We start from the raw sequence: 19,692 nt of genomic DNA, 5'->3' as shown, positions 1-19,692 counted from the left end.
CGTCACCACAAGCATGCTCAAACTGTGCGTGAAGATCTTCGTTTTGCATTTTATTCTCAAAAGCTCTCACAAATTACACCAGCATCGCTGTCCCCTAGGAAATCAACCATCGCTATTACCCTTCATACCCGCATTCCTTGAACTCCTATCTGTATTATGACCATATTCCCTAGTATGGAGGTCTCGTCACGTTGCCCAAGCTTCCCTCACTCGGCCGGCTATCGATCCCTCGGAGAAGATCTTGAAGATCCATCGTCTTGGTTTCTTGGGAGCGAACCGATTTGGGCCGCATTCCGTCCCCATTGCGGCTATTGAGACTGCGCCGTCTCCCCTTCTCCTGGAACGAATTCTCCATTGCCTGAATTGGGCTTCTCTTGCCTCCCAACATGTTCATATCCGGCATTGGTGGCACAGGAGGTACTGACCCATCCCCATTCTGTTCTTCATGCAAGTTTGGTGCTCCCCCAAGAGGAGGATGCGTGTTCAGTGGCCCTCGCTTGGAAGAAGTGCCAGGTCTCTTGACGCTGGTCGGGCTACCCGGCTGGTCATTCTGTGTAGCCGGGTTAAAGCTCATATCCGAGAGACTGTAATCGTAGCTGACCATACTGTCCCCACTGTCATCGTCTCCCGCCAAACCTGCTGTTTTTGGTGGGGGGTTGCCCGAGAGCACAAGCTTCAGCTGATCAACCGAGGCGACCGTACCTCGGTTGCCCGTGGACAGAGCAGCTGGCGAATGGGCACTGCGTACGCTACCCTTGCGGTGCCTCGGAATAGTTCCTTCTCGCTCCTTCTCACGATGACCATGTGATGAGTGAGGTCTCATCAGATTATACTGACTGCCATACGGCGATGTTGGCCCGTGGCCGTTAGTGAGCCCATTGCCATTCATGCCATTCGTCTTAACTGTGAGATGACCTCGTGTACCTGTAGTTTCCGTCTTGGATCCTGTCAATGACTCGGACTTTCCAGCAGCAGCAAGCATGGCAGCCGCTGCATCTCTAGACCAGTCTCCCAGCATATGCTCACGGAAAACAACTGGCAACTCCACGTCAGAGTCCGCCTGACCCGTAGAAGTAAGACTTGAGCCAAGAATTGGCCCCGAAGGATTTCTACCAGGAGACCCAGGGCTTCCAGGAGGTGCTTGAAGGCTCTCATGGTAGCGTGCCACAACGGACTCTACAAGAGCCTCCCGGTCATCAAATGGAAGCAACTCCTCCCTTTCCAATGAGGCAGAGTCCCAATCTGGCTGCGGAAGTGCCTCACCAGGAATACCGACTTGATCGAGAGAGGGAGGGGGCATGTTAATACCCTGAACCCAAAACGCCTTTCTCTTGCGACGGGCGACCTCGCTCTCGATAGCTTGCCCAATGTCAGATTCTTTGAAGTCAAACTTTTCACTGAGTGCCCAGAAGTAACCGTGGCAAAGCGCTGCAATTCGGACTTTGTGAAGAGGCGTTTCAATCTCTTGGACATCCTCTTGTAACCGGTAAATCATGGGCAGGCCGTAGCGAGCGGCGTTCACACCCAACTGCAGGACGAGTCTGGTGAGAAGAATATGTAGCAGAACGAGATCGGTTTCGAAGTCAACATATTGAAGAGCATTATCGTAGATGACTAGATGTAGCAGAGCAAGGAACTGTGACGGTCGAGGCTTCGATCCCCGCTCACGGTGGGAAGCGTTCGAAACGGCTCGTCGATTGATACCAGAGCTAGCTTCCTTACTCATCTTGATGGATGAACGAGAACGAGGAAGCTTTTCTTCAACAGCGATCTCGCTTGCAAATGATGTCTCGCGATCGAGCCATGTAACAATAGCTTCCATGTATGCTTTGCGGACGTGACCATCTGGATCACGAAGAAGCCAGTGAGTCCCTTCCCAGACGTGTATTGGCACAGGGTTACGAGACATGGCTAGGTTGCCAGTGAGCTTTTTCTGAGGGTTTGCAACGAGAAGAATCTCCTTTATAGCACGGAGACCAGATGCCCTGCCAGTACTAATGCAGAAATAGTGGTCAAACTGCTGGCTTTCGCTCAGCTCTACTGTGGAGGCACCTGGTCCGGCCTCGTTGCCGTTCTTTTCGCCTCCTGGAGAAGAGTTGATGCTGGATGCCCGACTTGGCTTGAGACGTAGAATAATCGCGGAGACCATGTCAGCAATCTGGTCAGCGTAATAAACATGAGTAGCCAAGTCGCCAATGCACAATTCGAGTCTGCCCACAAGATGTTTGTTCTTTTGACGCACAGCTGTATCGGACTCAGCGGTAGCGACATTGCCATCATCGCTTCGGCTGGCGGGGCTTCGTAACCGAAAAAGCTTCCTCATCTGCTTTATCAAGCCTAGGAGCACGTCCATCATGCTCAATCCAATGAGGTTGACGTCGGATCGTAAGAGGGAACTCATGATTGTTACCAACGCAAGCTGTTCATCGAGAGTCGCGTCTTGTGCTGGGATTCGGAGTAGCGTTTCTAAGGCCGCTACCAGGATGGTGTATCTATCCTGCACGGGAGCCCAGCGTGCAATAATGCCGTAGATACTTATAGCCCAGCCATTGTCTCGTTCTCGATCGTCATGAAGCTCGACTACCGAGTTGCCCTGCGCAACCTTTTCTTGGATGAACTTTAGTAGCGAAACGGTGGCGCCGTGAATTTGAGCGCGTGTGGGTACAATGAAGATGCTCTTCAAACATTGCATGGCCAATACTCCGACTTCCTCTTCGGCGAGTTTATCAACATCGCCGGCAGTTCCGGAGAGGGCAACAGGGTTAGGGTCGTTTGCTCCATCCGTCCCGACTGTAGCGATGCTTGTCCTACGTCGTAACTGCTTTTCAGTATCGACCTTTTCCTCCTCTTCGAGTCGCTGATGTAGGATTTCGAGGAAGTCGGGGGTGTCGGACCAAAGGTTCTCGAGGATTCTGGGCATAATGACATGCATTTGGCTGCCTGTTATCGAAGAGAGGGCATCGGCTGTGGAGACGCTGCGGATAGCCTCGAGGCCTGCGTTTCTCCAGCGGACCTTGACGGGTGTGGTAAGCGACTCGCGGCCCGGAGCGGCTGTCGAGGCAAGCTGAGCGTATAACCGGACGATCTCTTCATATTGGCGGAGGTAGGTTTGATCGGCTAATAGAAAAGCTGCATCATGATAATCGCAGAAGGCTCCGAACGTAGGTAGAGAGGACTCGATCATGGTGATGTCGTCGGACCTGAGGACGGTATCGAGGATCTTGAGGACGAATGGAGCAATAAGGACGGAATCCTTGTGCAGCTTTTCCATCAAGGCCGACAAGATCTGGAGGGTGACCTGAACATTTCTACGGAAGGGCAGATGTCAGCCAACACAAAATTCGAGTTAATTGTAGCTGTTGTGAGAATTTGAGGCAGAAACGTCGAGTCTGACGAATCTGACACGTCTCCGATGATGTGACGTACCCAATACGCAGACGCCAAACATCACTGGCGGTTTTCTTTTCGAGAAAGGCACCAATCTTTTGAATCTTGGATCTACGGCTTGTGGCGTAATACAGAAGATAACTGAGCTCGCTGCTGTTGGGCTTGACATCGACAGCGCCTTTCGCGGTTCGAGGATAACATTTTAGGACGAGGACCTGATGTTTCGGCCGACACTTTTGCTGAAGGGCGTTCATTGCGCTCGCGTTTCGGCTGAAGACAGCCTGGCCCCGTCACGTCGGAAAAAAAAGAGAATTGGTTGAGTAGAAAGGACGGAAGGAGAGGGGAAGAGAGGAAAAGTAAACAAAAGAGAAAAAAGGAGCGAAGTTGAAGCAAGGAGAGACGCCGATGGCGAGTGAAGTATCGTGGAATCGAGAGGTTGGAGTTTGGAGGCCAAAGAGCCAAGGAAGTTGCGCTGAGTTGGCAGCCGTGGTAAAACAATCGGGGAAAGGAAGGGGCCAAGTTTTAGAAGGGGAAGGGTTCACCCAGACTAGAGGTAGACGAGCCGGACGGGATTTACGGGGGGGCAGGTACATGTGAGATACCCACTTGGTGAGCAAGCTAGGAGGAAGACACTAAAATTTACAGCCCAGCCCAAGTGTGGACAGGGGGAAATTAACCCGTCGTCCATCACAATCTGTAACGTCAATAACCGATGCTTCACCTCACATTTGGATCTGAATCTGTCGCATAAATAATAAATCACGCGCTAGACGAAGAACCAGGTTTGGATGATACTGGGCTTTGACTGTTGGAGCATCCGTTCACTCGCTGAGGGCCTGTGCTGCGCCTAGGTCTTGTTCAGGGGTTTCTATCGGGCTCAGCGGATTGCTAGAGAGTTCCAAGGTACCCGTCAAGTATCAAAGCTAAACTTAGACCAGTGTTGTCGTTCCCCTGGTCTTGGGTCTGGGCTCATTGAGATGGGACCTGACGGAAACTTTCATGCATGTCTTGGATGGCATTTCATGAGTTGTCTTGATGTTCAGCTTTAATCTCTACTATTTTACTACTTTAATGCAGTGATATGCATAGAGTAGTAACCGTTGGGGATCCGGAATTGCAGGCAGGTAATCATTGTCAGATTACCTATTTCTTGTGACGCAATTGTCGCCATCCGCACACCATCACGACAAGATCAGCATCATCGTCATCGCCATTCTTGACAGCGCAGCACAGATATAACCACAGACAGGCTCTAATTCACATTACTCAGAACTTTTCAATGGTGTCTGCTAAGTTGCCAACCTATTGACGCCTTTGTTTAAACGGATATTTACTTGGTGGCTGAATACTTCTTCTTTCAGAACTGTGAATGGCTTGCTTCAATCCCAACAGATGCATGCAACCGTGCATCCGAGACCCTTCCTTTTGGGTACCTATTTCGGGTGCCATTACCAAGGTTCAGGCCCAGTGAATCCACTGCTGGACTGCGCTGTCAAAATGCAACATTTTCAGCCACGTCTTGAAACGAACGTCATTTTATTCGGATTTAACCCCGTTGTTTGCATTTCCCCATTCCTCGGACAGATCTACAGTATTGGACGGCGAATCCAAGAAAGTCGAGAGAGATCGTCAATCACAACTTGCGTCTTTTTTTGTCGCCTTTTAGACGTATTCGCTTGTTATGGCCAGACCACAATCCATTCGTTTAACATGTTTTTTTTTATGCAAGTCTCGCTTTGCGCTCACCGCATTCTTTAATGCCTATCTTACGCCACACTGTTTTTCCTTAATCCCAACAACTCCAAGTCAATTGACTTTCAATATCTTTTCTTATTCGTCCAGGTACAAGCCCTCGTACTAGTGAATTTCCTCCTATTTTGTCTTTTTGTCTCCATTTAACTATCTAGCAACTGGTCTGTTTCCATATCCAGTGACCTCTTGGCCGAATGTTCCGTAGTCTTAGACCAAACTCCATCTGGCTGACTCTTTTTGACAGCGCATTTCCTGATCAGTCTACTCAGTCTTGCGGCACATACCTATTCTGCCTGTCCGACTCAGCCGAAAAGTATGCCTTGTGACTTGTGGGTGTGATTGAGCCGACCCTTGTGACACGGCGCAAAGCGACAGAAGCCGCCAGCATTACTCATTACAGATGTTGATGCTCTTTCACATTTTACTGCTCCAGTATTTGACGTTTGTACGCGGTTTCCAAAGCTTGATACTGACTTTGTCCCTCACTATGCAGCCAAGAGTATATTATCCACTGGAAACTTAAAACATTAGGTTGTGATTCGTACTCTAAACTCAGCGAGTCCTTTACTCTGCTTCCGTAGCGACGAGGACTGCCTAAATCAGTATTGACAATCCTGGCATCAGCAATACACCTTCGGAGTTCTTGTAACCTTTGTTGTCGTCACAATAAACTTGACCTATGAGCTATAGCCGCCGCTTATCTTTCAACGTGGGTGTCAAAGTCAAACCAACGACACCAACCAACCATGTTGACTTTGAGATTCTGAGGGCTGCGAAGAATGTGTTGAATATTGTCCTATTGTCACTTCAGAAACTTCCGAATATGTGTTATCATCGAGAATTCACCGGAAAAGATGGCTTGGCGATGCGTGTAAAAGCTTTGACCTCGGACTGGTTGAAGATAGTTTGGTAGATAGACCAGCATTTGAATTTGATTTCATGTGGAAACGACGTAAGCTGCTTCAGGTGAGAGGTTGGGTGAAACTGGCTGCTTCATTGGCCAAAGGGAATCAAGAAGTGAATGATCTGCTTTCTGATCTGATCCCCTCCCGAATAAATGTCCGCCAATACAACCATACCAGCTGCATATCAGCACAGCTCAGCTGTTATTGACGGCTATCAGAAGGATTGGATGTATAGTCTGTCGGATATCTTGCGTTCCAAGACGGCATCTGATACCCGGGCCATCAATATATTATTATCCTGCAAGAACAATGGAAACAAGTGAATGCCTGCGCAGTTTGCCAACATAGATATTGTCTAGCAATCTAATTAGGCAGTATCCAGGGAAACTTACATCATGTGTAACCACACTGGATATTACTGCGGCAATAAGGAGACTGGCACGAAAGGACAATGGCTGATGGACATAACGAATGGAACCCTGTCGATAAGGCAGGAGGGGGACTCTGATGAATCGCAGGAGAACAAGTCACGACCGGTCTTCTTCTGATACTACTTGATAATCATACGTGATCAGGGGTATCATTTATCAGAAGTGTCTGTGTAACCCTTCTTTCCAATAAACAAAGCACACCGCCTGATTTGGAAATTCCGTCTGCCTCGTCCGGGCAGAATGAATCAAGTTGCGAACCAGCTGACAGGCTATATATACCGGTTACATGACCCTCCAAGTTTGCTTTATCAAGAACCTTGCCTGTCCATGATCTGCGCCTTTCGCTTAGCCAACCTCTTCCAAACATCTACACATCGACACATAACCTGACACATACAACTCTCGAAACAATTCACCATGTGCACACAGACAGAGACGCTGGAAGAATGCAGCCGCTGCGGCTACGTCAACGCCATCGAAAGCCCCATTTTGAACTGCGGTCTGAGATCGCGTCAGCCCTTCGACAGCCGACAAGAAAACTATTTCGTCGGTCGATGCTATGGAGTAGCTATAACTTCGTATACCGATATTGTCGTCTGTCCCACCTGCGCCACCACCGAAGAGAGAGAGCGGAAGAGACAAGAAAGCAAGGGATCCGCCAAAATTGTTGCAAAGTAATGGGATTTTCAGCTGTGCAGCGCTGGCGGACAGGGTGATAGTGCGCGGACAGATAATTTCTACTGTGATCAGCTGGTGGTTGGGGGATGCCGCGTTGCGCTCCAATATGGATGCATGAGGCAACCGGCCGTAACGAACGAGCGGATTTATGAAGTAATTATTGGAAGATTGAATCCTTTTTGGACTGGCCATTGGGAAGCCATCGATGAACTTGCCTCTACTTAATGGGGCCCTCCCACTATCTTTCAACGTCATGTTTGGTCTTGTCGGATCAATTTGAGGACATATCGGCTGAGCACCAGAAATTTGAGAAGGATGAGCAGTCGGACACATCAGCGAGCATTTTCATAGCAGGATTTCTTTGATATACGATCATTCTTACTGTAAAAGACAGACAAAGTAATCCCAATAGTGTCGTGGTGTCGAGATTGTGTAGCTTACATGATAATGCTGTCTATCAGATAAGAGTTCTGTGAAAAAAAAATAAAAAAATACCATTAGTCTTGATAATAATGAATATGGAAATAGAAAGAGAGGAACAAACAAGCAACATATGAACTAAACGTAGTCGCTGGTCGTTAAATCTGCCTCGCAATGCACAGCCTCATTAGCCTCGCTGGACAAGTTTAGCTGACTACTGCACTTGTACTTATAAAATGTTGGCCCCCTCCCCACACTTCCAATTCTTAGCCGGCTTTGCTGCCTCACCGTTAATTCTCATTCATGCGCCATGGATTGGCACGATCCGGACTGTAGAAGAATAGATCCCATCCCGTTCGATGACAAACTCTGGACTTGTCAGGCTTGTGGTACAATTGGCCCTCTTGAGTTCTCTATCGATGAACCTGCCGAGGCGGTTACTTCCTCTGCGCACCATGAAGAAACACACTCTAAAGAAGAGATCAAACCTTTGTCGTGGCCGTCGTGCGTCGATTATATAACAGACGCACCTAGCGAGGATATCGGAAGAGTTTTACAGCAAATACAGGCCAGCCAAGGCATGGTCTGTTCAGGCATCACCCACCAAGCAGCCACAGTAAGCGATGCTTACGGGCGAGAAGTGAGTTTCTAACCCTGCAAATTACACCGAGATCTTACCAGCCAAGACAGATCCAACAAGTCGAATATCCCAAATTGACTCAACCTTCGCATATTAGGATCTTGGAACTTCTGCCCGCACCCCGAGAAAAGGCACTTGAAGGTCGATTATTGGTAGTCGATGTGGACAAGCCGCCTGCTTATGAAGCCCTTTCATACACTTGGGCTGACGCCAGCAACGATTCTTCTTTATGCCAGCGAATATTCATCGGTCATGGTAACAGAGCTTTGCCAATCACATCGAGTTGTCACCAGGGCCTTCGTCATCTACGCAAAGAGCTTGAATCTGTCTTCATCTGGGTCGACTCGGTTTGCATCAACCAGTCTGATCTCGAGGAAAGATCATATCAAGTTGCCATGATGGATGATGTATTTTCCAGAGCAAATGTTGTGCATGCATACGTCGGAGAAGATGAATATGGCAACTCTCGGAAAGGAACCAAGGCTGTTCCCCTTCTCCAAAGCATTACTGAACCAACCAGACCACCGGGGAGGGAGTTCAAAAACCACGCACCGGCAATCCTAGACCCTTTCTTCCAACGGCCATTCTTTTCCAGATTATGGGTTGTACAAGAAGTCTTGCTCGCCCGCTCTGTCGTTTTGCATTGCGGTGACAAGTTCACACCCATATCGCAGGACATGGTTGTCAAAGCTCAGACACACCGTGTAGAAATTCCCTGGTGGATGAATCACATCGGCAGGATAGGGCCATATGTGAAAAGCGAGCTTGTCCAGGTTCTTGCAGCAACTGCGCTATGCCAGATGAGCGACTTGAGAGACAAAATCTTTGGCCTACTTGGACTAGTCGATGTCGAAGATGCATCCATTCTGGCAGCCGACTACAATCTCATGGTCCGTGAAGTATACATCGGGACTGCCGCATATCTTATTCAGAAGAGAGGACGACATGAGATACTGGAGCTCTCAGAATCCTTGACCAATATAGAGCAACGCAACACTTATGGTATTCCTAGCTGGGTTCCTATGTGGGACTTGCAGCAGAGACCATACGTGGCAGCTGATATATCACAAAGACTAGGCGACATACAGACTGTTATGAACGAAGCTTCGGCGAGAATTCCTGCCCTGTCTTTACCTACCTGGCCCTCATCACAACCTATCTGGAATCGCTCGGCAAAGTCCATTCGGAAAAACATCCCACTTTCAACCTGTGAGGCCGAAACAGACTCAGCGTTGGAGGAATGCTACAAAGCCGTTGATTCAGAAACAGGTTGTCTCGTAACGTCAGGATACGATGTTGCAGAGCTGAAGCGCTCTGACTTCATCAAACTGTTGAAAACTGCCACATTTGATGAGGTTCACAGAGAAGTCCACTACAAAGCGATTCGACAGGGCGAGGTAACTCTTGCTGTTAGTGGCCCAATATCGACATTACGAAGCACCCCGCAACGTATCCTCGGACCTAGTGATTATCTGGCGTTGGTAAGAATATTCGGCTGCAAAACATTCTTCGTATGCGACAAATACATCCGAGATAACAACGTCATTACATATAAGCTTGTCTACCCATGCGCGGTTGCCATTATATACTGGATAGGGAAGCAGCATATATACAGTAAACACACCGATTTCGATAGAGCGTGCATCCTAGAAGCGACATACCCCTTGACTCTGGAAATTATTACGTTTCTTTACCAGTGGAGATATCTGATGCTGCCAAGGGAGGAAGGACTAGCCACATGCAACTCGACCGATTCATTCCTGGTTAAAGAGCGTGAGAACGCCACGAATCTTTATGTCAGATACGCAGTCGTGGTTGAGATCGAGTCGCCGTCTGCTTCAGAAGATGAAATCACTGCATGGAGACTTCAACTTGAGGAAGATCCAAATTGGACCAGCAGACACGAGTCGTCGCTGGTGGATGATTTCTTCACAGAGCTTTTGGATCTTCAAAGCTTCTGGGACGCGGGAAGATTCGAAGAGTTGGCCAATCTGGACCTGAAAACTGCCCAGGACGATTTGAACTATTGCAATGGCGTTCTGGACACTTTTGCAACCACTGACCGTTCTGACAAGCAATCACACAGGCGAAAGGAAAAGCCGGGCAAAGTTGAAGCTGAGTTGAGTAGCTGGAAAGCAGCATGGGGGCTTCTCTTCAAACGGTTCAATGGTTTAATCTCTGTTGCTCTTAAAGAAGAGGTAAACATGTTTCCCCAAACAGTCGATGATATCTTTGAGTTGCCTGAGTCATGGCTGGGAGCTTATAAGAACAAACAGGAGCTTGTTAGGTTGCTTGAAGATAGATGGATGCGTTGCACAAGATTACTGTCGTTTGTGATTGAGTCTGCTCAATGCTTTGAAGAGGCAAAGCAGGTGATGGAGGGAAGACGAGAGATATTGGGTATGTTTGGGGTTGGAAGAGAAGATGAGAGAATTGTAATCGAGTGATCATGTATCTCTAGGTAGTTAATCAGCTAGTCATCCATTTTGTTGGTGATAATGACAAGTAACTTTTGGGTGACTTGCTGGATTGGGTTAAGTGTAGGATGCCTAGTCTCGTCCAACAAAAGGCTCGTTATCCCACTCACCTCAACTTCAACCTTCAACAACCACACCCAACTCAATACTAAACGCCGATTAACCACAATTGTCAAGATGTCTGCCAAATATGACAGCTCCGCCGTAGGTCCTGCCCCTCTTCCTCCCACAGATGCCCTTCTCAGCTTGCGAACAGGCAAAGTCCGCCCCATGGGTGGAGTAAACATCCGCAGCGCCATCAACAAGCGAGATCGTCAAGGAAAATGGGAAGTTACTTTTCTGGGTCTTGTCGGCGACGAGCATGACTACATCCATCATGGTGGCCCCGAGAAAGCGCTGCATCAATACTGCGCTGCTCACTATGATGCGTGGAACGCTCAACTCCCGGGTCGACATGATCTCTTCAAAATTGGTGGATTTGGAGAGAACCTCTCGACAAGGCACATGTCAGAGCACAATGTCTGTATCGGCGACGTTTACCGCGTAGGAAAAGGTTCTGTGAGAATCCAGGTGACATCCCCTCGACAGCCGTGTTACAAGCTGAATCACCGCTTTCAACACAAGAAAACTTCAGCTATGGCGCAGTCAACTGGTCGTATGGGGTGGTACTACCGCGTCATCAATACTGGATTTATCGAACAGGGTGACGAGATGGAACTTGTCGAACGGATTCACCCAACCTGGCCTCTTGCTCGTGTCCAGAACTACCTCTACCACGAAAAGGATAACTACGAGGCGTTTAGAGAGTTGGCCACTCTGCCTGCCCTGTCTGAAGAGATGTTGAACATCTTTCGCACACGTCTTGAACACGGTGCCGAAGATATGAGTGGTCGCCTCGAAGGTGATCGCATTCCTGTGGTCTGGCGACCTTACAAGTTGGTCTCCAAAACAGATCTCACCACGCGTGTCAAGTCATTCGTCTTTGAAATCGAAGATGATGATGGAAAATCCGAGGATTCTGCCTTTGAGCAGTTCCCTTTTGTGCGACTTCGGTTTGGGCCTGATGGAAGTTTATCTCGCGCGTACTCTGTCGTATCCGGTACTACAAATTGCTTCGAGCTAGGTGTTTCTCGAGATGACAACTCTCGAGGCGGGTCTGTTTATTTGCATGACAACCTTCAAGTTGGTGACGTTATCAAGATCGCCCCAGGACGCAACGCCTCCACAGCCCAAGATACAAGCTCTGCTCCACAAGCCATCAAACACATTTTCATCATTGGTGGTATTGGCGTGACAGCATTCCTCACTGAGATCGAGAAGCTATTGAGTGAAGAGGCAGATGTACAGGTACATTATGCTGTGCGTAGCCACAAAGATGCCGCTTATATGGAACGTCTACCACTCGACAAGACGACTATATATGCCAAAGATCAGGGCCGACGACTCAATCTCAGTCAGATCATACCCAAGCCAGTGGATGAGAACAAAGCCACTACAGTCGTTTACTGCTGCGGCCCAACATCTCTGATGAATGCCTGTCGCACTATAACCACCACTCTGAACTATCCGAAAGCTAATATTCATTTCGAAGAATTTGGCGATGCCACAACAGGAACAGGAGAGCCCTTCGAAGTGGAAATCAAGTCTACAGGCAATACAATTCAAGTGCCTCGTGAAAAGTCTCTTCTTCAGGTACTTTCCGACGCTGGCTTGGAAATTGAGTCTTCGTGCCTGGTTGGGAACTGCGGGACGTGTATGGTTGATGTGTGCAAGGGAGAAGTGGAGCATAAGGGTGTGGCTTTGAATGAGGAGCAGAAGAAGGAGTCGATGTTGAGCTGTGTTAGTCGTGGGAAGGGGAGGATTATGATTGATTGTTAGAGATGAAGCTTGATGTTTGTTTGATGGGGAATGAAGAACGGCAACACATTATTGGACTTTGTATCTAGTTGGCATCTTGAAGATATCAATCTTGATGTGTTCACAAGCCTCCTCATCCTATCGTTTTTTGACTTACCCAAGTGATGATAAACCGGTGACACATTGCTACATTGGAAGATCCAACAAAGTATAAATATTTAATCCAGTCATTATCCAAGAATTTTCTTTTACTCCTTCCCCTTGACCTACTAACCTTGGTATACTGCATTTACTAAATATATTCACCAGTCTCTAAGATCTGTCCGCCGGCTTAAGTTTTATCTGAGCAGGACGTTGCCAGTTTAAAACAGTCTTTCCTTGTGCTAGCATATCCCTCCTTTCCGTACTCCATAGCACTCTGGATTCTTTCATAGGGCCTGTTGTGTAGTTAACCACAACCTCAGAGGGTGTTGGCTGGGGCATAGTAGGCCACCCGATGTAGTTTGGGGCGTCTTTATATGTATTGATCCGGTTGGAGTCCTTCCGCCGCTCTAAAGACCATTGATCAAGAACTTTGCGGAATTCTGCAACCGGGTGATCAAGCTGAACATCAGCGTGCTTAGTCCACTCTATCGCCTCAATATCCGAGACCTTTTGTTGTTCGTGTTCCACTGAGCGTAGCTCGTAGTCACCAGTGATGAGTTCATATACCGTAGATACAACTCCATCAACATCATTTCGAGCCTGAATAAATCCCATATCTCTAATGCGAGCCGAAAAATTGAAGTCAAAAATCGTAAGGGAATCAGTCGGGTCGTTTATAAGCAGGTTCCGAAGTGCGACTTCTTAATGAGCAACCCCGAGGTTTAAGTTTAGCTCGTCCATAATAGCAATTAGTTGAAGGAGCCATTTGAGCTTGAAAACTCGAGATCTGTTCTCATCAAGCGTTCCTCCTTCGATATACTTGGTTGTAAACCCGACGCAGCGACCTTCCAGCTCATCTATGACTATCTTGTCGAACGGCACGATATTTGGATGTTTGGGCAAGCACATCCACAGATTCATCTCGTTCCATACACGAGACATGCGTTGATAAACAAAGTAATACTTGAATACTAGCTATGTTCAAGTCGGGGGCTCAATTCTTGAGTCTTTGAGAACCGCTTACTTACCCTTTTTCTTGGTTTAGAGGATTGCAGATCTGTGACAAGATCCACTAGAGGTCCCAGTCTGTCAAGCTCTTGTAGTTTTGACCTCGGGACAACTTGAATATCCCCTGGCTCTTCAATTGCCTCAAGAGGGGCGTAAAACGGGCAAAAGGTGTTGTCATCTTCTAGATCTGTAGATGTTGATATCAAGTCGCCCTGAGATGAAACATGGATTTCAAAAACATCCAGTTCCAGATCGTCTATACGATTCGAGAGGTGCTCGACTGCTGTATCTACTGATTCAAGTTCCTCATCCATAGTGACTGAAACAAGGCGACGCTGATCCGAATCCATTATGTACCAAGTGCTTGGGCCGCCTGGGTAGATACTGCCCTCTAGAGCAAAGAACCTTTCTTCTAGCTTGAGCATGACGCGCTTCCTGGAGAGACAATGATTTAACGTGAAGTTAGGTCAAGGTAGAAAGCTGAAGAACTCGCACCCGAACTGTATATGATGTCGTGGAGATGTATGGAAGACAACCTGTCACATACGAATGAGAAAGGTAGAGTGCGGGGAAGTGCGATGACTGATAGGCCCGCCTCTCATGTTGGCTCAGCTCAGCTCAGGTTAAATGCCACTTATAATAGTGACTGAAGGAAATAGATCAGGTTCATATTGGACTGCTGTATAATGAAGTTCATTCTTTAGGCTGAAGTGATGAGATTAATATCCCCAACCTCTAGAGCTATAACGACTATTAATCTTGAACAGTAACAGGGTGAGAAAACAACACGGGAAAAACTAACGACCTCTGGTTTCCACCTAACCTGATTTCTTTTCACCTTCTGCCTCAATCTTCTGGGCAACCTCTGCATTATTATCAGTCGTTTCCTTCGGTTCAGCTTTTGTTTCAACTTCAGCAGTATCATTCTTTTCTTCAGTAGTGTTCTTGTCCTGCGTCTCACCCTCTCCTTGTGTATCCCCATCCCTCTTACCCCAGATCTTCATGCTAGGCATGGATACATTGCCCAACGACGATACAGAGCTGGGAACCTTGGGCATATTTGGCATGTTTGGCATATTCGGCATGCTGGGCAGGTTTGGCATCTGGGGGATCTTGTTTGGCAGCCAGCCCTTGGCATCTGTACCTGCCGATTGAGCCACGCCGAAGAGATAGTTGAGGTAGTTTCGCTTCTCGACAGTGTCAGCGCCCTCGATATTTGCATCTCCGATGAGTTGGTCTCCTGTATCATCGGGTAGTGGCACAAGCGATGCAGCATTGGCGATGTCGAGGGGCGACTCGTCTGGGAACTCGTCGTCTTTGTCCTTGTCGGCACCCTCGGCCTTTTCGTTCTCTTCGGCGCCTGGATCTTTCTCAAGAATCTCCTTGGCCTTTTCAGTCTCTTCCGTCTCCTCGGGAGGAGTTTCACGGAACTTGGGATCATCAACAACGTTATCCTCACTCATGAACCACTTCTTGACAAGCTCAGCTGACCTTTCCGTCATCTCTTCGTATCCGCGGTGCTTCTCGGGCCTGAACATGTTCATGTGAGCCTCTACCTCATCGTCGGCTTTGGGCATGACACATCTCTCAAATATAGGATACGCCGAGTGACTTTCTTCTGGAATAGCGCAGAACGTTCGCTCAGGGACAAAGTAGCCACCACTCCAGTAACCATTCTCGCCAAGAGAACAGTAAAAGTCGTGTATACCAACACCTTTGAGTGATCCAATGCGTTCCAGTCGACGGTTGAGTTCCTTTTGTCTAAGAAGTGCACCGACAAAGGTAACGTGATCAGACAGCCAAGAAAAAGACCGTCCTACATTCCCGCGGTTGATGTAGGCTAAACCTTGACCGAAGGCGTCCATGCTTTGGCGGTATCCCTCGGCGACCGACTCTTTGTTGATATTCTTGACGCTCTTCATTCCTTGCATGATGAGCTCTCGATTCATGTAAGCCGCCACACCACCAGCTGCGATGGCGCCGACTGTGCCTGTCTTGACGGCTACCAGCTGCCATGTCTTCCATTGGGGTCCTCGTGTAGTGGTTGTGACGGCGGTAGTAGCAGCTCGTCGCGCACTTAGACGAGCAAGACTGGCAGGCGCGGCGGCGGATATAGCTGTCATGACGTTGAAGACACTGTTGACTTTTTGATAGTTTGAAAAAGCACCGTAGACGAACATGGAGCGGGCAAGGCCGTTGTAGGGAGTGTCGAATGTGAGAATGCCTTGGATTAAGGGGAACAGGGGATCGTTTTCATCTCCGTCGTTGGCTCTTTCGTTTATTGCTAGGAAGAGAGAATCCGCTGCGACAAAGCCTCCCATGCTGTGGGCAACGAGGACTACACCGACGTCTCTGTCATGAGGAGGCCATGGCTTTTCGGACTTTTCCTTTCGAATGTCCATGACTCGTTCCTTGAGCCTGTGGTGATTATTAGTACGGTGAAAGTAGTCGATTTCTGTGGCAAGATAACTTACCATCCGAGAAAGCCCTCTGAGGCCTGAGCGAGTTCGCCAGATGTCTCATATTTGGGATAGACGACTGACTGGACTTTACAGTCTGGTAGTTCTTTGCCGACTGCCTTTTTGAGATCCTACCAAGGGTTAGTTTGCCTTGAATCTGTCGGCTCCATGGAAGATGGGTGCTCACATATGGGAATTCTTGAAAGGTATTGTCGGTACCCTAAAGTGTTTCGTTAGCGTTGCTATTAGACGTTTGTGTATAGTGTACCTTGAAACCGTGGATAAAACAGAGCAATAGTGTACGAGGCATCTTTAACAAGGTAATTTGTAGGTGGTTGTGTGCAGCTTCTCCAGTAGAGGACAGGCTTGAGTAATAATATAAACAAACAAATAAAGTTTACAGCAATCTGTACAAAGGATGACGTTGTCGGCCGTAGGACAAGATGGAGAGATTTCCAGGTTTTCCAGCCACACTTTTTGACATTTGGCGTGGCGAGTGTGTGAAGAGAACAAATCGAGACCACTGAAAGACCTCTAGTTTGGGGGATCAACGTCATCATTGTAGCGCATGGTGCATCACTCGGGGGTTAACCCTGTACAAGTTAGTGCAGCGAAACGATCAAGATGATCGGACAAGAAAAGCTTGATTGTTCCAGATCCATGGAAATGTGTATCTAGTAGATCTTGTTTTAGGGAACTAAAAGTTGATTTATTGCTTGGTGAAGACACTAGCAATTGTCTAATTTATGTCCCGAGGTTACAGTTGATGATCGACCCTTGTCGAGGCCTGTGAAATAGAGATGGGTGACCCCTGCTACTGCTATTTGGCCTTGCCACCACTCACAGTCTTGACCAATTCCTCCCATTCAATGTCTTCTTGATTACCAGCATGGGTAAAAACACCGGCATTGACGGTTTTTTTCAAATACTCCATGGTACTGGCGTAAAGCATACGAAGCTAATAATAATTAGTTCAAGTTCTAACTCAAGAAACGAACAATAAATACCCTGATAGGCGAGCCCCGAGGTACCCAAGAGATGAAGATTGTTTTGGTCCTGAGAAGTCTACTGTCAGAAGGAATTATACTGTTAAAACAAGGGGTAAACTTGCCGCTTTCCATCCTCCCCAAGATCGTAGTCTACATCATAAACTGCGTATCGTGGTGCTGGATTTCCAGTCTTGTCAACACCTGAGAGGAGCTTCTGACGAAAGACTTCGTAATCTGTCTCGGAGCTGGTTTCCTCTACTACGACGTTTTGTTCATCGTCAGTGATTTTGAAAATGATGAATTTGATTTTATCGGGGCCCTTGGAGAATCGGAGTGCGTTGGCTGCTATGATACAGTCTTGATCGACCGAGACACTGTTTGAGTATGAGTATTGCACAATCTGGTAGGCTTGAGGGGTGGAGATGAGATGTACCCTGAAGCAGACTAGTAATAAGATTAGAATAGTCTCTAAGTTGGGGGATTCATAGGTGAAGACATACCGCCATTGTGATATAGTAGATATTCAGAGTTATCAATCGATGTTGTAGAGGACAGTTGAAAGTCTGAGGACCAAGTTGAAAGCAAGTCCTACCGGATAGTGACACCAGTATTAAATAGATCTTTGTGTTTAGTCCAAGTACACAGTCTTGTTTTGATTCTATTCTTAGCCGTCATCTAGTTCTAAGTAATTCTTCTGCCTGGTTAGGCAGATACATAAGATACTGCTGCGTTCAAGGCAACCCTAAACCACTGACGTGTCTTGTCTTGGAAGTTTGCAATAGAAAGGTATCGTAGGAGAGCAAGTCCAAGGCAGCAGAATTTTTACGTCTATAATTACTTTTCAAATTGCTCTTGTGTGTGGTCCAAGTTGGCTGCCTTGGCTCCGTGCCTTTAGAGATTTATCCTGTTGCCTGACTTATGTTTGCCACAACTGTATGTTCTTTAACAACACTTTTGTGAAACATATATTCCAATTAAGAGATCCGGAAGTCTAATTTAGTCGAACTCACTCCCCAAAATCCATAACAAACATTTCCGTAGCAGGAGGCTGGCCATTGATCCAATCAGCCAAGATCGACGTCATGTCATCATTCAAAAAGGCATCAACATCAGAATCAGAAGTAGCCTGCTGTCCCTGTCCAGTTGGCTGCACAAACGCTTCGGGCCAAATAAGCGGCACATCTTGAGACACACCTGCTACTTGGAGCGAGTCGGTGTTTTGATCGTACATGCCCACTGATGTGTTTCGTGACTCCACCATACGTCGAGCCAGTCTGGCAAAAGTGGCACAAATCTGGTACAATCTCTCGGCGCCGGCATGGATTTCGCGGGCGTGGCGAAAGGTGTCGACAACTTGTTCAAGGAGTTGGACGTCGTCAAGACTTGATGCTGCCATCGAGTGGAGAAAGATTACCACAAAGGGAGTGAATGATGAGTTATGAAGAGCCCTGACCATGTAAGCTGACGAAGTGACGAAAGATAGCGATCTGCGTTTTACTCACCAATCGATGTAGTCGGCCTTTGTGAACAACTTCACTCCGTCGTAACCTGAGAATGCCCGAAGGTGGCTTTCTAAAGCGAGCCTAGCGGTTTGAAAACATTGCGAAGTCATATCTGTGCTGACACCAGGCATAGCTGGTGCTCTGAGGAGAGTGGTGAGGGTTGTGTAATACATGATGTCCCAGTGTACCATCGATAACTCAAGGAGCTTTATAAAGCGGACCTGACTGCCGTCGAGCTATGTATATGTGAGTGAATGTTGGATCGGAACCTAAGAGAAACATACCCGATCAAGATCGTATCGCCATTGATGAGCATCTGCAACAAGAGTATCAATCCATTGCCGGCGCTCTATAGCTGGTGCTTGCAATGCAGCTACAGAGTATAGTTTATCAAAGATCAGGCCTTGGATCTTGGCCAGTCTGATGACGAGGTGAAACAACTCAATCCATGGCTTTTCAGCTACATCGACTGGAATAGATGGGTATTGTGCATCGACCTCAAAGTCCTGCATTCTGGAGGCGTTGCCGAGATGAAGAGAGTTAGTCTTGTCACAGACATACAGAGTCCAGAAGAGGCGGCGTTTATGTTCAGCAAAGCCGCTTTGATCTTTCTGATAGGTAATCTCTCGATGATAGCCTAACATTTGGCAATGGCTGAGTCCTGCATTGACAAGGGTGCGAGCGAGAACTGGTCTGCTTTCGTTCTGGATTTTAAGAACCTGGACAACTGCATCAGTAATGCCAACACAGATGATAACATCTCAGACTTACAGCAGTTGTTATTGCAATGACATTCTCAAAGCTTGGTACTGTTACAGTCTCAAAGGTCTCGAGACCTAGGTGAAAGTTCCGTTCGACCTGAGCTTTCAATGCCTCCAAGTCGTGCTCTTTACTTAAAGGGTCTTCTGTGATGATAAACTCTCGAAGGAGGAGGCGCATGATTCCATTGACACTTGTGATGTGACCGAGAGTCACTGGCTCCGTGGGGAAATAGACCTTTTGACACAGATGTTCGATTAACTTTATGTCGGTCATTGCATGGC

General features: G+C 47.6%; 6 protein-coding genes across 6 annotated transcripts; 1 reads left to right on the top strand and 5 right to left on the bottom strand.

The window, feature by feature from the left end:
- Nucleotides 1-169: 169 nt before the first annotated feature.
- On the bottom strand, nt 170-3,641 carry FGSG_08819 (uncharacterized protein; the record flags this gene model as incomplete). The annotated part of the gene is made up of 2 exons (XM_011321595.1): nt 170-3,308; nt 3,427-3,641. The coding sequence occupies 2 exons, from the start codon at nt 3,639-3,641 to the stop codon at nt 170-172; spliced, it is 3,354 nt and encodes a 1,117-aa protein (XP_011319897.1).
- A 3,162-nt stretch (nt 3,642-6,803) lies between these two features.
- On the bottom strand, nt 6,804-7,505 carry FGSG_13289 (uncharacterized protein). The gene has a single exon (XM_011321594.1). It carries the CDS (start codon nt 7,406-7,408, stop codon nt 6,821-6,823), a length of 588 nt encoding a protein of 195 aa, XP_011319896.1. The 5' UTR covers nt 7,409-7,505; the 3' UTR covers nt 6,804-6,820.
- Nucleotides 7,506-10,867: 3,362 nt separating this feature from the next.
- FGSG_08821 (uncharacterized protein) lies at nt 10,868-12,568 on the top strand (the record flags this gene model as incomplete). Its single annotated transcript, XM_011321593.1, has 1 exon — nt 10,868-12,568. The coding sequence occupies one exon, from the start codon at nt 10,868-10,870 to the stop codon at nt 12,566-12,568; it is 1,701 nt and encodes a 566-aa protein (XP_011319895.1).
- Nucleotides 12,569-12,859: 291 nt separating this feature from the next.
- On the bottom strand, nt 12,860-14,013 carry FGSG_13288 (uncharacterized protein; the record flags this gene model as incomplete). Its single annotated transcript, XM_011321592.1, has 2 exons — nt 12,860-13,291; nt 13,720-14,013. 2 exons carry the CDS (start codon nt 14,011-14,013, stop codon nt 12,860-12,862), a joined length of 726 nt encoding a protein of 241 aa, XP_011319894.1.
- Nucleotides 14,014-14,517: 504 nt separating this feature from the next.
- Nucleotides 14,518-16,468, bottom strand: FGSG_13287 (uncharacterized protein; the record flags this gene model as incomplete). Its single annotated transcript, XM_011321591.1, has 4 exons — nt 14,518-16,117; nt 16,174-16,289; nt 16,346-16,378; nt 16,427-16,468. 4 exons carry the CDS (start codon nt 16,466-16,468, stop codon nt 14,518-14,520), a joined length of 1,791 nt encoding a protein of 596 aa, XP_011319893.1.
- A 1,685-nt stretch (nt 16,469-18,153) lies between these two features.
- On the bottom strand, nt 18,154-18,543 carry FGSG_13286 (uncharacterized protein; the record flags this gene model as incomplete). Its single annotated transcript, XM_011321590.1, has 1 exon — nt 18,154-18,543. The coding sequence occupies one exon, from the start codon at nt 18,541-18,543 to the stop codon at nt 18,154-18,156; it is 390 nt and encodes a 129-aa protein (XP_011319892.1).
- Between the last annotated feature and the right edge of the window lie 1,149 nt (nt 18,544-19,692).

This window comes from Fusarium graminearum, chromosome 2 (genome assembly GCF_000240135.3).
Source record: "Fusarium graminearum PH-1 chromosome 2, whole genome shotgun sequence".
NCBI lineage: Eukaryota > Fungi > Ascomycota > Sordariomycetes > Hypocreales > Nectriaceae > Fusarium > Fusarium graminearum.
This window is presented reverse-complemented; position numbering and strand designations above follow the sequence as displayed.

Excerpts from the sequence above, each read along its gene's own strand:
- FGSG_13289 (XM_011321594.1), bottom strand. The coding sequence starts at position 7,408 with ATGACGTTGAAAGATAGTGGGAGGGCCCCATTAAGTAGAGGCAAGTTC.